Here is a 14,376-nt window from a genome sequence, read left to right on the forward strand (position 1 = left end):
CTTTGGAGTGTACACACATTTTAACCATATGATTACGCTCTAAAAGTTTCAGATTGTATGTCTACAAAAGAAATTATTCAACAAATAAATTGTCATAATATTGCCCACATTGCAGCGCAGCCCAAGTGCAGCCCAAGCGCAGCCCAAGCGCAGCCGCTGCTTACTGCGTAGTGAGCAGAGCGCGTGCTTATAGGTGCATGTGTATGTATGTGTGCATAAAAGAAGTCCAGAATGATTAGAATATCAACTTGAAGGGTTCAGGGTAGTCGAGCAGTCTCCACTGGACCCTTCTTACTTGTTTCTGTTTGCTTTTGGTACACAAAAAAATGTATCACTCTTAATTTAGTAGAGAGTAGCCTATTAGGGGGTTTTAAAATACAATTTTTACTGTATTTGTTTCAGATGAGGTTAGTTCGATGAATTATTACGCATATCGTTTGATGATTAGTGAAAATTCTGACAATTATTTGTTGCGATTTCGTCAACTGCTTAAACAATACTGCGTTGACATGTACGTTAAAATCGAAACGGAGTGCCTGACTTTCATCCGTTTGAATCAAGCTAAATTTCGTTCGGAAGAGTATATTTATTTACGCGATGCAATAAGCACAGAAGGAGATTCAGAAAATGATAGTCAATTGACATTTTACCAGCGACATACACAGGTAGCCCGCGTCATATGCATGAATATGCGCAAGATGCAATGACATATGCTCGTCATTATGATCGGCTAGATCTATTCATTACATTTACATGTAATCCGAAATGGATAGAAATTATTCAATTGCTGCTTCCCGCGCGGGTTTTTAAGCAAAAAATTCGGCCACAATTACATTGTTAAGCGGTACAAAGTTGCCGGGTCAACTTAATAGTATTCTTGATCGAAGAATGAGGGGAATATAATTTTCCCTGGGAAGTCGTGGATTTTTCTTGGGAATTCTTGGATCTCTAATCGACTAGTACCGTAATCAACAATTTTACTAGATTACAATTCTTACGTTAATCATTTTTCTACGGAACTATTTTAGACGTATACAGTATAGGAGTGGAACACATACCTATGATTGATAAAAACACAAATTATATTCGAAAAATTTTATTATATAACCTTTTAGTAATACATATATTATATTTTGTATATATTTGTTATATAAAGTTATGTTTTTAATCGACATTAGTATTTATATGTGTTATATTTAATTACTTGTTTAAAATTAATGTCGATTAAAATAGATCTATGAAATGTAATATTTATATATATATATATATATATATATATATATATATATATATATATAATATTATATATATTTATATATAATTTATTTCTTACGAACACAATATGGATATTTCACTATTTGCATATATATAAATATTTCTTTGCTCTGTTTTTTCCCCTATATGTATATATTTTATATATATCATATTTTCTATATTATATATATTATATATATATATATATATATATATATATATATATATATATATATATATATATATATACATATATACTTTTTTAGTTTTATAAGTTTAAACATTTATAAAATATTCGTTGTAAATACTTTAACCACCATCTACAAATTAGATGTAAAAGCTTACATCATCTGTAAAAAAATATTTCCACGCGACGAAGTATGCATGTGGTGCAAACATTATTTATTTCTCCTTTTTTTGTCATTTATACGAACTGCAATCAAATATTACTATATATATATATGTAATTATAAATGTGCGCGTGCAACTATTTAAATAATCATCTTTATCGTCAATTATATAATGGAGCAGAGAATTAAATCAAATGTAAATGTGTAAATTTTCTAATACTTTTTTATGTAATGAATAGTACTGATAGGTTATCAAAAAACAAAAAATAAAATAAATAAATAAAAAAATAAAATAAATAAATTGAGTATTAAAGGATAATTTGCCAGTTAGATATTTTAACAAGGTCTTTTTTGGAAGTTTATTGGATGATTGCGTGCACCCGTGCCATATATTTAACAGACTTTATGAGTTAAGTCGTTAACATAAAGAAGTATTTCACGGAGTATCCAGCTTCAAATAAAATTTTTCTATGCCAGAATTCTTTTGGAAGTTGGGAATGAATATTTATAAAATGATGTGTGTGTAAGTAGATGTCACGAAAAATAAATTCTTGCAAATTCTGATGGATATTTCTTTTTTCATATCTATTTTATACTTAATTTATTAATATTTTTGTCTTCTTTCATAACGTTTGTTAGTTAATTGTTTAAAATATACGTTTTTAGTACCATTATATAAATTGGTACTAAAATGGTATATTTCCACCATATATATATAAAATACATAATATTTTTTAATGTGTATATATGAATTATTTGGTATTAAATAAGTTTATAATATTCAATATTTTGCGCTTTTAGTCTCACTCATATTTATCGTTATTCTAAAATTTCAATTTATAAAATATAATAATAAATTCAAGCTTCATTATAAAAGAATCAGTAAGAAAGTTCTAGCCGAGGGTGGGAGACCGCGAATCCGGTGTGCTTTAAATTAAATTTACTTCACAGTTTGAATGTCTCATGAAATCATAAAACAATCAATTAAATTTTCATATAGCATATTTATAAAAATATCATACAAAATAATAATAAATAATTAAATACCTTAAAGTAACAACTTAAAGGTAATATAATTCAATGGACATTCTTCGAATGTGCCAAAATATACATGTTTATATACATGCGTGTATACTTCCAAGAAAACTCTTTCGCGTTACTCACGTCTACTTGCACGTGTGTAGATAATAGCTTCGTTTTGATTAATACATTTTAGCGGAATTATCTTTTGAGCATATGATCTAAATATATTTGACATTGCATAAAATATTAAAAGTCCTTCAAAATTAGAAGATAAAATTTGGGGCCGGTATCCAAAATATAAGAAAAATACACATGAATCGATATTTCAAATTTGGAGACTCTAACTTTAATGATGTGCCAGATATAAAAACTATAAAAGGACTTAAATAGCAAGTCTTGACTCAGCTCTTTCCCTGATCTAGAATATATATGATTTATAGGGTCTGTCATTCCTCCTCCTCCTCGCTCTGCCTGTTACATACATTTGAACATTTGGTTTGCGGAAAAACCAAAACGGAATGAAGAATTAAATCTCATCAAGTATATACAATACATGTATTGTAATATGATCTTCGTAATAGATCTCTAGACGATAAGCATTTTAAATTAAGTCAAAACAAAAGGAACGTAACTTTTAGCGCGAGATACTTTCAATATTATTGGCTAATAAATATATAAGTCTTTTTATTCATAATTACATATTATAGGCTATCATATATATATATATATATATATATATATATATATATATATATATATATATATATGCATACGTATTTCTTATATAATTTTCTATGAATTTAAATATTAATACAACTTATATTATTTGGATTGAAATTTAAAAAAGTTCGTATATATGCATGTACCTAATGTATTACCGCCTATTTATCAGTCAACTTAATTAGCAACTTGATTACCATTATGCATATTGTATATGTAGTGTAAACAGTATATAGGGGCATGGATTATGCGTATATGTGCAGTATATTATGACTAAAAGCTACATTTGTATTTTGCCTTTCAAAACCAATATACGACATAGTTTACTAATTTTGAAAGTCTAAAAATATTCGACTTTTTAAATTGATCTTACATATAAAATACTATTTCATATATCTGAAAGTGTTAAAAATGATTATATATGTCATATATCTATTTCTATTTGTTTTTGTATTAGTATTTATTTTTATACTCATTTACGAAAGTGAAATGTGTATATTGGTTTTGTGCAATGTCCGTCTTGCTGGCTGTCCGTCTGTCCGTATGAACGCAGTTTACTTCGGCGCTATTTAAGCTAGAGACTTGATATTCGGAGAACATACTCGTGTATATCTCCGATCTATAAATTGTCCCAATCCGACCACTAGGGACGTGGCAAATCGGAAAATGCATTTTGCGATATACCAGAAATCATTTTAGCTGAATAGCTAGAAAGCTGACATTTGGAATGTAGATCCGCGTCGACCACCCAAGATCAATAAGCTATAGTGGATATATGTATCTACGCCTACTAGGGGCGTGGCAAATCGGACATGAAGGTATAGTGATTTTTCAAACTCTGCTATATTTTGGGCATATTTTGTATATACACGCATAGGTCTAAAGAGCTATGGCGGATATATCTCTGCCCGCAAGGGGCGTGGCAAACCGTAAAAGTTTACATCTCCTAGACTTTAAGAGCTGGAATCAAATCAAATTTGGATGGTTGAGTTACTAGTAATATTAGTATTCTGGAGTTGGTAACGCCTGACTGCAACGTTCTTACTTGTATGTATTCCATATATATATTAACATTTCTATATTAAAGGAAACTTATATATATACGGTTTCATAACTTTAATATGGAATTTTTAAATGCGTTCCGATACTAGTACGAAATCGGATTTGATGGGAATCCTCTAATTTTCTTTAAATTATGATCCCGAAATAAAAGTGAATTCATTGAAAGTCTTTTTGTTTTTAAAATACATAATATTTTCTGTTGCATCTCCATTTCATTTACAAATTATATAAGTAAAAGCTATTAATGAAATCGATGTAGCCTCCCATGACCTTTAAAATCTATTAGATGAACAAGTGCTTATTTACCATTGCGGAGCCCTCAAATTAGGTGTTCTTTATTTTAGATTTTGACGTAGTTTTGATTATTGTTGAAATAATACTAAATATTACATACACCTCTCTCGAAATAATTTATGCTAAAATTCGCATGGCATGGTAAACAATTGAGTGACATACGGGACAAATGGATTCTATTGAGACACAAATTTGATTGGCACAGTCCATACAAAACATATTGTGACCACAAGGAACTAGAGCGGTCGTCACTTCTTTCTCATTGCATACAAAACATTCACGATGTAATTTATCTGAACTATTCTTCAATAGGTTCCGCTGATTATGATGTTGCAATAATGAAGAACCATTTTTGGTGCATGGTTCCTTATTGGTGCTGTTGCCTGAAATTTTCTGACTAATGTTTAGGCTGTGCTCCCCTAGCAGCGAGTCCGTTGGACTAATTGAGGCCGTGGGCGAGCAATGGGATGCCGCTGTAGTTGTTGTGGTTGATGGAAGATTCCAAATGCTGGGAGAGTCTCCAATGCCCTCATCAACGTCAATTGCATCATTCAATTTTTTCCATATATTCAACAGCTCTGGAGGAGTATTAACGCTGTTAGTACTATTGGCGCTGTTGTTTGTGCTTTTAGTTGATGCAGTCGAGGAGGCAGATGAGCATGAACGCGTTAATATGTTAGTTGAGATTGATTGACAAGAGCCAGATGAAATATTTGCAGAGGCGGACGTGGGTGGACAGAATGACAACGATTTGGTATTATTATTACTGTTGGTGTTGGTATTGACACTGGCATTTGCACTGGTATTGATGTTGGCGCTATTGGCAATGACATTGGCATTTGCATTTAGACTAGCATTGATATTGGTATTTGTATTGCGGAATAATGAATTGGTTTTTGAGCCCTGCGCCTTAAGGTCAATTACAGTGCTCGATAGTGCCAGCGTGAAGTTTCTGTCCGTTGTTGTTGTTGGAGTTATATTAGGTGTGAGATCTACTATATCAGAAGTTTGAAAACATTTCGTTAAATTATGCACTGGCATGATAGAGTTGGCAGTGCTCGAACTTGAAATATTATCAATGACACTATGAGAGTTGTCTACGTAATTAATGCTGGGTGCAATATCGCTTGTATAGATTGATGACAAGATATCTGAGTTAAGATCGTCATTTAGTATCTGGCTGAGCGTATTAATCGTGTGCAGCGTAGCGTATTCGTGTGACTCTAAGGTTTCCGTACCACTCTCACTACCATGAGCGCTATTGCCCGTACGTAGGGCTATATGAGCCTCGATTTGTTTGCGTGCGGTCTCCACATTTTCGGGTAGTCCAGTTACCTCGAATATGGGTTCCTTTTCACGAGACGGGGTGACAATGTATGTTTGTGTTTCTTGTTGTATGTGCTTAATGGTGGCACCTTTCGGCCCAACAACTAGGCCCACGACTCTGTAAGGTACACGCACCTGAATTGTGATTTGGCCGGGCAAACAAGGCGGCCCAGACTGCGCCCTAGCAACAATGCCCACAGCCAATGAACCCGATTTGCCACTTCCACTTATCCCGCTGTTCGATCCTTCTATTGATGGTTTCCGTGAGGCTCGAATTAGGCTGAAGTGATCAGCAGCTGAAAGTATTTCGCGTTTGGCCTTGTTTACATCTTCTTTGCGTCCTGTTACAACGAATACTGGCTCCTCTCCACGCACTGGAGTCTTGATGTAGGTATTGGTTTTTGCTCTTAAAGCTTTTATCTTGCACCCTAAATAATATTTAAAAAAAAAAAAATCATTTTAGCGGTATAGCAGTGCGTATTTGGCTTTATATGATTGTTTAAATTTATTTGTTTATCTATATTAACCATAATTTAATAACCATTAGTTTAGCCCACAGAATATGATTCAATTTTGTAACCAAGAATCTGACTATATTTCTAACATCTTTGAAGCTTTTTCTGAACATTCGACGCCAAAGCGGATCGATTCCAATTTTAAGAAAATAATGAATTAATGATAATGTACATTTTAGGAATTAATCAGTCAGTCAGTCAATGCAGTTAGTCCCAGGAAGACAAGTTTAATTAATATAGTGGGCAATATGTATGACGGTTCCTTACCTTGGCGTCCCACGATTTCTGCAACATGTTCGGAACTGGGAACTGGAACACATTCGGTCATATTTTGTGACTTCTTTGATCTTTCCTCCAGGCCAACGGAGGGCATTAAAAGCCCAGATGCAGTCGTCGGTGGTAGCGGTAGATTGTTCATGGGCCCTACATCGGTCCTGTTGAATGCGCCAGACACCACATTAATGTCGCCGATATCATAATCACTCTGTGCGAGTATTGGCTGAGCATAACTATTATTTTGATTACTCTCATTGAGGCCCACCAAGGATAGCTCCAATGCCAGCTGCAATGTACGCGGGTCTTCAGGCAATGGAATCGTGTGCATCTTTTGCTGTTCAATCATTTGATTGCGTGCGTGAGTCTGATTGAGTTTGTGAATTGAGTCTGTCATGTTAATATCATTAAGTATTTGAGGTGTAATTTGTATGGCCGCAGAAGCATTAGCAGACATTCTTATCGAACAATTATTAGTAACTGGAGATGTAAAGGTACTATCTTTGTGTGCGAATTGTGTGCGACCGTTAACGAGGAAAATTAACTATTACAGTCCCAAATCACAACTTCCCGCTCACTCGACGATATTGGCGATGAAGTTTATTATTATTATTAGTATTAGATGTCAGCTCGGCTAAGATATAGCCATCATTGATGAACTCACTTCGGTATATCAATTTGTCTCTGATACGATATGCGATTAAAATATCTTATTATATTTTATATTTAAATGTTTCTTTCTGAATTATTATGATTTTATCTTTACGAAACGGGAATTTTATACGCAACTGTAAATAAACGACAGCACTCGTGCATTCATGATGTAATTTATGCATTTTATGTATATATGTTAATACTTAAAATGTGCATTAACTTGTATATTAGTCGCGAGTGATGAATTTATCAATGATTAGACATTGTTTCCGCAGAAGTTGAATTCCCTTTTCTGCAATAGACAGAAATACTGAATTGCATTTGGTATACATACACGTATACTATTCTGTGTCGGTGTTTGACTTTGTATGGGTATAGGCATGTCATTCGTGCATACACACACACACACACACACACACACACACACACACACACACACACACACACACATATATATATATATATATATATATATATATATATATATATATATATATATATATATATATATATATATATATATATATATATGTATATATCTGCATCTAAGCTGTACATGTATTTCGGCATGTGAATGTAATTTAATCACACTTAAACCTATGAAAAACACCCAAAAATTATTTAACTATTCAATATTAGGAGTTCAGCCGTTTGATATTCTTATTAAAATATATACACATATATACATACATATGTATATGTAGTTTCGAATATGTTCCTACCGTACAAACTTACGTTCTCTTTTGGACGGAACAACCCCTAACTAACATTAGGCCTGCGTGTCACTCACCCTATAACCGCTCTCAGCTCTAGCGCTCGCATCCTTACTAAAATGTATTTGTACATAATTTACAAAATTACAAAATAACACCTAGGTAATCTTTTTACAGAAACATTTGTTTTAGTTTCGATTCTCAAACGGAAAATATCGAATGCAGTAAAATAAATTTCTCTTTCTTAAGAGTTGGGAACTGTATGATAATACGCACACATTTCAATACTGACTCGTACACACATGCACATGCATCGTATCTGCATATACAATAGGATCTCAGCCACGCCTCGAATCGGATATAAAATTCACAAACAAATTAGACAGCACTATTTATACATGAGCAAATTTTATTGTTTTTAATTAGCAACAAACCATACTTAAATTTTCAGGTTCGGGTCTTTTTTTTTGCCGGTTACAAAGTAATTTTTTGCCGGCTTCACAAATTAACATATATGTAATTTGAACATGTAAAGAACGTCAAAGATACAGAAACTGTTAACAGAATGAAAAATATACAGAGCACACAACAGACTGTTCTCTCCTATGTGTATGTACACAACTACAACATGGACCAACATGTTGCAGCGCAGACTTGCTCAGTTGGCAAAGCGTACATCAGCGCATGCAACACATATACAAGCGGTAACAAGTAAGAAGGCTCCAGTCGAGACTGTTCGCTAGGAGATACCCTGAACCGTCTAAGCTGATATTCTAATCATTCTGCACTTCTTTTATGCACACAAACATACACATGCGACCACATGTACGTATAAGCAACTGCGCAGTAAGCAGAGGCTGCGCTTGGGCTGCGCTGCAATGTGGGCAAAAATTTATGAAAATTTATTAGTTGAATAATTTTTTTGTAGACGGACAATCTTGATGAAGTCTCTAGTACTTTAAATTCGCTCTTTACAAATGGGGGGCGAAGAGGGCGTGGTATCCAAAATCTGTAAATGACAAAATCTTTGTATTCAACTAATGTATACATACACATAGTAAATCTTAAGTCTCCAGGTTTAAAAGTGGTCAAATTAGGCTGAAAAAAAAAAAAACAAAATCAATTCTTCGAGTTATCGAAAAAATATCATAAACTTGTACTGCGTATGGTAAACACAAATATGTATGTATGCCAAATTTCAGCTCTCTAGCTCTTATAACTTCTAGGATCAACGCTTTCATACGGACGGACAGGGCTATATCGATTCAGCTCGTCGTGCTGATTAAGAATATATATACTTTATGGGGTCTGCGATGATTCGATGATTGACGACTTTTAAAAAGTAGTTTCTGTGGGTGTTTAAGATCATTTTCGTTTTTTGGTTTTATTTCAATGAGCTTTTTAAGTTTATAATACATTTTATATCGTATCCATATTGAAATTCGATAATATAGATAAAACTATTATTTGCGATGCTTTTGAAACCCGTAATCTTGGATATATATACGCATACGCATCAAATTGAATGTAATGTTTTCAGGTTGGAAAATCATTAAAATTAATCACTTTATAATCTATTGTGTGGGAAATTGTTGTTGCTGCTGTTGATGGAGCAATTGCTGATGATGTCGACGTTCGCGTGCACGTTCTATATGTCGTTTCCTTTCTTCCTTAGTCCAATAACGTCCGATCTTAACCTCTGATATTGTATCATCCTCAGTTGTTGTTATTTCGTTGTTACGTATATTTTTACGTATACCCATGCTCATATTACGTACTGGACGTTTAACTATATATCTGGTTCCATCTGGACGCCGTTTTACTTTCCACACCATTGGGATTTCCTTCGAGACATTTTCTCCTAAAATAGAGCTTGTCTTTGGTGTGGTAAGAGTCTTATTTGCGACCTAGTTAAAGAAAACAGCACAATTAAATATATTGAAATTCAAGACGTGAAATACTGCATTAGAAAACCTAATTAAAGCTGCATGTCTACAATAGAGATCTATGCTTTGATTTATACATTTCGTACTTACTACATCCAAAAATATATTAATATAATCCAAATTTACATTAAAAAATTTGAATATTGAATTTCTGTCACCGTTCTATATAATTCTTTTTGATGAGGTGAAAATAATTCTTCATTTTTCCTCTATTTGATGATTCATATATAATTAACTTTTTCGTACATGCTTTTTATATGCATTATAAGCCTCTGCTTCTTAACAATTTAAATTTCATTTCTTAAGTTATGTCTTTTATTTGATTCTTATATATTAATTAATCCATTATTTCCATTTCATATTTTTATTATGCTTCAAACCGTTTTTAAAATATGTAACGATTTCTGTGATAAATGAATACCACTATATTTCGTACCTACAAAACTATCGTTCATTATGATCATCCATATAGGTATTAGATTATTTGTTTTATTACAATAGTGTTTACCTCTTGACTGCTAACAAAATGATAGCGACTCAAGTTGGGAGCGTTAAATTGCGGACATGGGCTTTGTTGTTCCTCGTTTGGTTTGGGTCGCATTGTTTTAGCGTCTATTTTAGCAATTGATGCGAAAGGATGCAGCTCGTCGGCTGATATTTTATTTAGTGCAACAGTTTCTAAAAAATAATGAGTAAATTGTAATTCTTAGTGTTTATGTAATTGAATATGTTAATCTCAATTAGAACTATTACGTACCGGAACTGTGTTGGGAACAGACTATACGGCCAGATTTTATAAATGGTAGCAAAACGGGTTGAAACGAGGTTATAGGGTTGTTAGGAGTTGTATTTGCAGTTGCCGCTGAAAGTGAAATTGGTTCGACCTCTAAATTTATGGCATTTTGGTGAGGCGAAGCACTATTATTGGAGCCACCCGTATTATAGGCACTTGAAGAATTTTCTACCTCTTCCTGCTGTTGGGTTATACATTTATTTTCGTTGTCACCATTAGTTGCACTACAGTTAGCTCCACTGCTGCTTGATTCACTGGTGTTTGTTTTAGCACTGCGTAGCGTATAAACTCTATTCGATATTCGATGTTGTTGCTTATGGTATAAGCTTGGACGGCCAGCCATCGTATGAACGGATCTTGCATTGAGCTGAGATTTAATCCCTAACCATTGGGCTACACGTTGCGTTTGCTGTTGCATTTCTAAAACATCCGATTCTGCCATCATTCTTGATGAGCAAGATCCCATTGCAGTCATATAGTTGGAGCTTTGATATGGTGAGCAATAGAGGGGTTCTGACTCAGAATCCTCGGGAATTGTTTCGTAAATATGCTCGCAATCATCATAATCATATTCTTTACTAATTATTGTTGTTCGCAGGCTTTTGTCTATGATTGGTTTAAAGTCCGTTTCATGGCTCATTCCTTGCACATTGCCAATGTACAACTTTTCTGTGACACTAGTTTGAGTTTGTCCTTTGTTTTTTGACTTTTCGAACATCGTTTGCGATCCACTGAAAGTTGCTGGTAAAATAGATTTAATAGGTTTTGCCGCAGATTCTGTTGTTAAATTGTTATCGCTTGTTTGCCGCTGTTGCGTTACGAGTAGTTTATCCAATTTGTCCACGACATTTGTATATTCATCAGATAGAATGCTGTTGGCATAATCAAAGTTACTGTCGATTTCTTCATCATCCTCATCGACATCATCGTCGTCATCCTCCATTTTAAATTAAAAGTGAATATCAGATGGTGTTTTATATATAATTCTAAGTACTTACGGGATATAGAACTCGACTGACAAGCAATGTAACAGACGAAGTATTTTCAGCTATTTGCGTTTCGGCATGTTTTTTACTCTTGATGTCTATGCCATTAATGCGCAAAATTTGATCGCCACGACGGAGTCGACCGTCGCGCTCAGCTAAGCTCTCTGGCTGTATATCACTTATGAAAACGTCATCACAGGCATCAGCGTCAGCATCGACATCAGCGTCAGTATTAACGTCCGCTTCATCTCTTATTAAGTCTGCATTCTGGTTGCATATCACAGGATTAATAATATTCTCTTCGCAGTCCCTGATACTGTAGAAGTTATTGCAGGACACAGTGAGTCCAATTTCATCGTTAGTTGAATCATTTTTCACGAGTGTTACTTCCTGCAAATCATATGTTCTATAAAATTCTTCTTCATGCACTAAAACTTACCTCGATGTCGATCTCTGGCTCCAAACACTGCTCAAACAGATGATGCTCTTGCTCAATAAAATGATCGGCAATTGTTTGTGCAATATTTTCGTTATGATTGAATTTTTTGTTAGTTTTATTGAATGCAACAAACTTGTCATTCGTTTTTTTCTCCTTCGATACTGGTTCGGTTTGATCGCTGTTTTGAAATGTTCGTAACGTTAAAATAATTTGATTTTCAGCTGACACTGATAGAGGTGGCATCGGCAATGAATTGAAATTAATATTTTCTGAGGCACTGGTTGCTTTTGCATTAGATACTTGAACATTTTTTACTCTTGAACAAATATCGTCCTTCTGCAGGTCTCCGGAGGTGACGGGATTTCGCTTTCGGCATAATTCAACTACTAGGGTTTCTTTAGCTTGAAGGAACATTTGAACCGCTTCATAACTAGACAATGATGTAATGTCGCTGCCATTTAACTGTAATTATTGCAATAATTGAAAAAAACGTGAGAATGAACAAGCCTGCAGAATGCTGCACGCATGCATTATTTTCTATGGTTGAAATCGTTTATACGTTTGTGTGCAGTTGTTTGGTCTCGGTTTTTTGTATTTAAACTTACCTTTAGCACAACATAATCTAACTCAACAACACAGTTATTAGAGCACATTTTGATAACAAATTACATAGCTTTATTAATTTGTATTCCGTGAAATAAATCCACACCCACACAACAGAAATACAGACATCGTTTATCATTTCTAAATTCGCCGCGACTGTGTGACCATAGTGCCTATTTCTTCAAAATCTTATTATCGATTATTTGAAAAATCTGTATACTACCACTGACCAAAGACCACTGTGTCCTTTGGTCAGTGATACTACTTTAAGAGAATTTCAGAAGTAAACGGACTAATTTATAAGCAAAAACACTATGTATACTACAATTTGTTAGATCAAGTTGTTTATGCACTCGACTTAGGAGTGAAAATATTATAAAATACTGTCATATTCGAAACGACTATTTGTTCCTCGTGGTGAATGGCAATTGCAGACATTAAGATTATTTATATTGCACTATGGTCTAAATTTTGTTTTTATACCCTGAACCCATTGAAAATGGGAAATCAGGGTATAATGATTTTGTTGAAATGTATGTAACAGGCAGAAGGAGGCGTGGCAGACTCCACAAAGTATATACAATATATTCTTGATTAGGGCGACGAGTTGAGTCAATTTGGCCCTGTCCGTCTTCGGACATCGATAACTCACCCCGTTATTTTATTATCGATAAAAACCTTATCGAAAATCCGTTTTTAAGTTATATCTCCTACATCTTTAAAGCTAGAGTTTCCACATTTTAAATGTATACCGTCTTTTCACATAGATCTCCGTATTTTAAAGGAGGTCTACGTGCCTACGTGTGATGAGACTAAAACAACGTACTTTTATAAAATATTGCAAAATACCCTAAAAACTAAAAGTTTTAGGTATTGATATTACCTTTGTAATTATGAATTAAATAAAAAAGATGATATTATTTACATTGGGTTAGCAGCACTAAATTCCGTTTTCGATATGTTTACGAATGCCGTTTTAAATGGGTTAGCAGCGCTAAATTGCAAAAAGATTGGCATCGCTTACTTTAGAATTTGTGCTTGAAATTGGAGGGAAAAAAAATTTATGTGACACCGACGAAGAAGCAAACGTAAATCCAACCAAGAGGAAGCGGTACCGCCAGACGACTTTTGGCGTTATGTTTCAAACCTAAAAAAGGGAAATTCAACCATCTTGACGGAGTTAACCCAAAATTTACTTGATTTGCCACATAGCAGTGCTAATGTTGAGCGTTTATTTTCAGAAATTAATTTAATTAAGACAAATAACAGAAACAATTAGACACGGAGACTTTAAAAGGATTGCTTCACACCAAAAGTGGATTAAAGGAAAACTTTGAACTTATCAATCATCTAAATTTATTATATCCTCTCCAAATAGGCCACATCTGTGGCAATACCCTTCTTCCAATGAAAAATCCAATCATT

General features: G+C 33.8%; 2 protein-coding genes and 1 long non-coding RNA gene across 12 annotated transcripts; 1 reads left to right on the top strand and 2 right to left on the bottom strand.

Annotated features, from left to right (window-relative positions):
- Positions 1 to 1,322: 1,322 nt before the first annotated feature.
- LOC108617943 (uncharacterized) lies at positions 1,323 to 8,764 on the bottom strand. 8 transcript variants are annotated; one of them, XM_089472458.1, is made up of 4 exons: positions 8,624 to 8,764; positions 7,482 to 7,763; positions 6,812 to 6,978; positions 1,323 to 6,457 (listed from the first exon to the last, which is right to left on the bottom strand). In XM_089472458.1, the coding sequence occupies exons 3-4, from the start codon at positions 6,960 to 6,962 to the stop codon at positions 4,821 to 4,823; spliced, it is 1,788 nt and encodes a 595-aa protein (XP_089328584.1). In that variant the 5' UTR covers positions 6,963 to 6,978; positions 7,482 to 7,763; positions 8,624 to 8,764; the 3' UTR covers positions 1,323 to 4,820. The 8 variants fall into 8 exon arrangements, with proteins under 8 accessions (XP_089328584.1, XP_089328579.1, XP_089328585.1 ...); XM_089472453.1 differs by having other exon boundaries at positions 6,812 to 7,763; XM_089472459.1 differs by lacking the exon at positions 7,482 to 7,763 and having other exon boundaries at positions 8,624 to 8,733.
- A 132-nt stretch (positions 8,765 to 8,896) lies between these two features.
- Positions 8,897 to 11,846, top strand: LOC149268290 (uncharacterized). The gene is made up of 2 exons (XR_016270735.1): positions 8,897 to 9,009; positions 9,113 to 11,846. It is a non-coding gene; the product is annotated as an uncharacterized LOC149268290 (long non-coding RNA).
- On the bottom strand, positions 9,543 to 13,585 carry Slip1 (SLo interacting protein 1). Of its 3 annotated transcripts, XM_089472451.1 has the most exons (7): positions 13,533 to 13,585; positions 12,954 to 13,124; positions 12,349 to 12,810; positions 11,922 to 12,299; positions 10,888 to 11,860; positions 10,639 to 10,808; positions 9,543 to 10,091 (listed from the first exon to the last, which is right to left on the bottom strand). In XM_089472451.1, the coding sequence occupies exons 2-7, from the start codon at positions 12,999 to 13,001 to the stop codon at positions 9,759 to 9,761; spliced, it is 2,364 nt and encodes a 787-aa protein (XP_089328577.1). In that variant the 5' UTR covers positions 13,002 to 13,124; positions 13,533 to 13,585; the 3' UTR covers positions 9,543 to 9,758. The 3 variants fall into 3 exon arrangements, with proteins under 3 accessions (XP_089328577.1, XP_017869318.1, XP_089328578.1); XM_018013829.2 differs by having other exon boundaries at positions 12,954 to 13,566; XM_089472452.1 differs by lacking the exon at positions 9,543 to 10,091 and adding an exon at positions 10,362 to 10,566 and having other exon boundaries at positions 12,954 to 13,568.
- Between the last annotated feature and the right edge of the window lie 791 nt (positions 13,586 to 14,376).

The sequence above is a fragment of the Drosophila arizonae genome, chromosome 6 (genome assembly GCF_054131065.1).
Source record: "Drosophila arizonae isolate 15081-1271.41 chromosome 6, UAZ_ARI_1.0, whole genome shotgun sequence".
Lineage (NCBI taxonomy): Eukaryota > Metazoa > Arthropoda > Insecta > Diptera > Drosophilidae > Drosophila > Drosophila arizonae.

Bases quoted from the DNA above. Each gene is read 5' to 3' on its own strand.
- LOC108617943 (XM_089472453.1), bottom strand. From the start codon at position 7,274: ATGTCTGCTAATGCTTCTGCGGCCATACAAATTACACCTCAAATACTT. The intron at 6,458-6,811 runs GTAAGGAACCGT...AATATTATTTAG, and splicing joins AGAAATCGTGGGACGCCAAG to GGTGCAAGATAAAAGCTTTA.
- Slip1 (XM_089472451.1), bottom strand. From the start codon at position 13,001: ATGTGCTCTAATAACTGTGTTGTTGAGTTAGATTATGTTGTGCTAAAG. The intron at 12,811-12,953 runs GTAAGTTTAAAT...CAATAATTACAG, and splicing joins TAGATTATGTTGTGCTAAAG to TTAAATGGCAGCGACATTAC. The intron at 11,861-11,921 runs GTAAGTACTTAG...TTTAAAATGGAG, and splicing joins TCAGTCGAGTTCTATATCCC to GATGACGACGATGATGTCGA.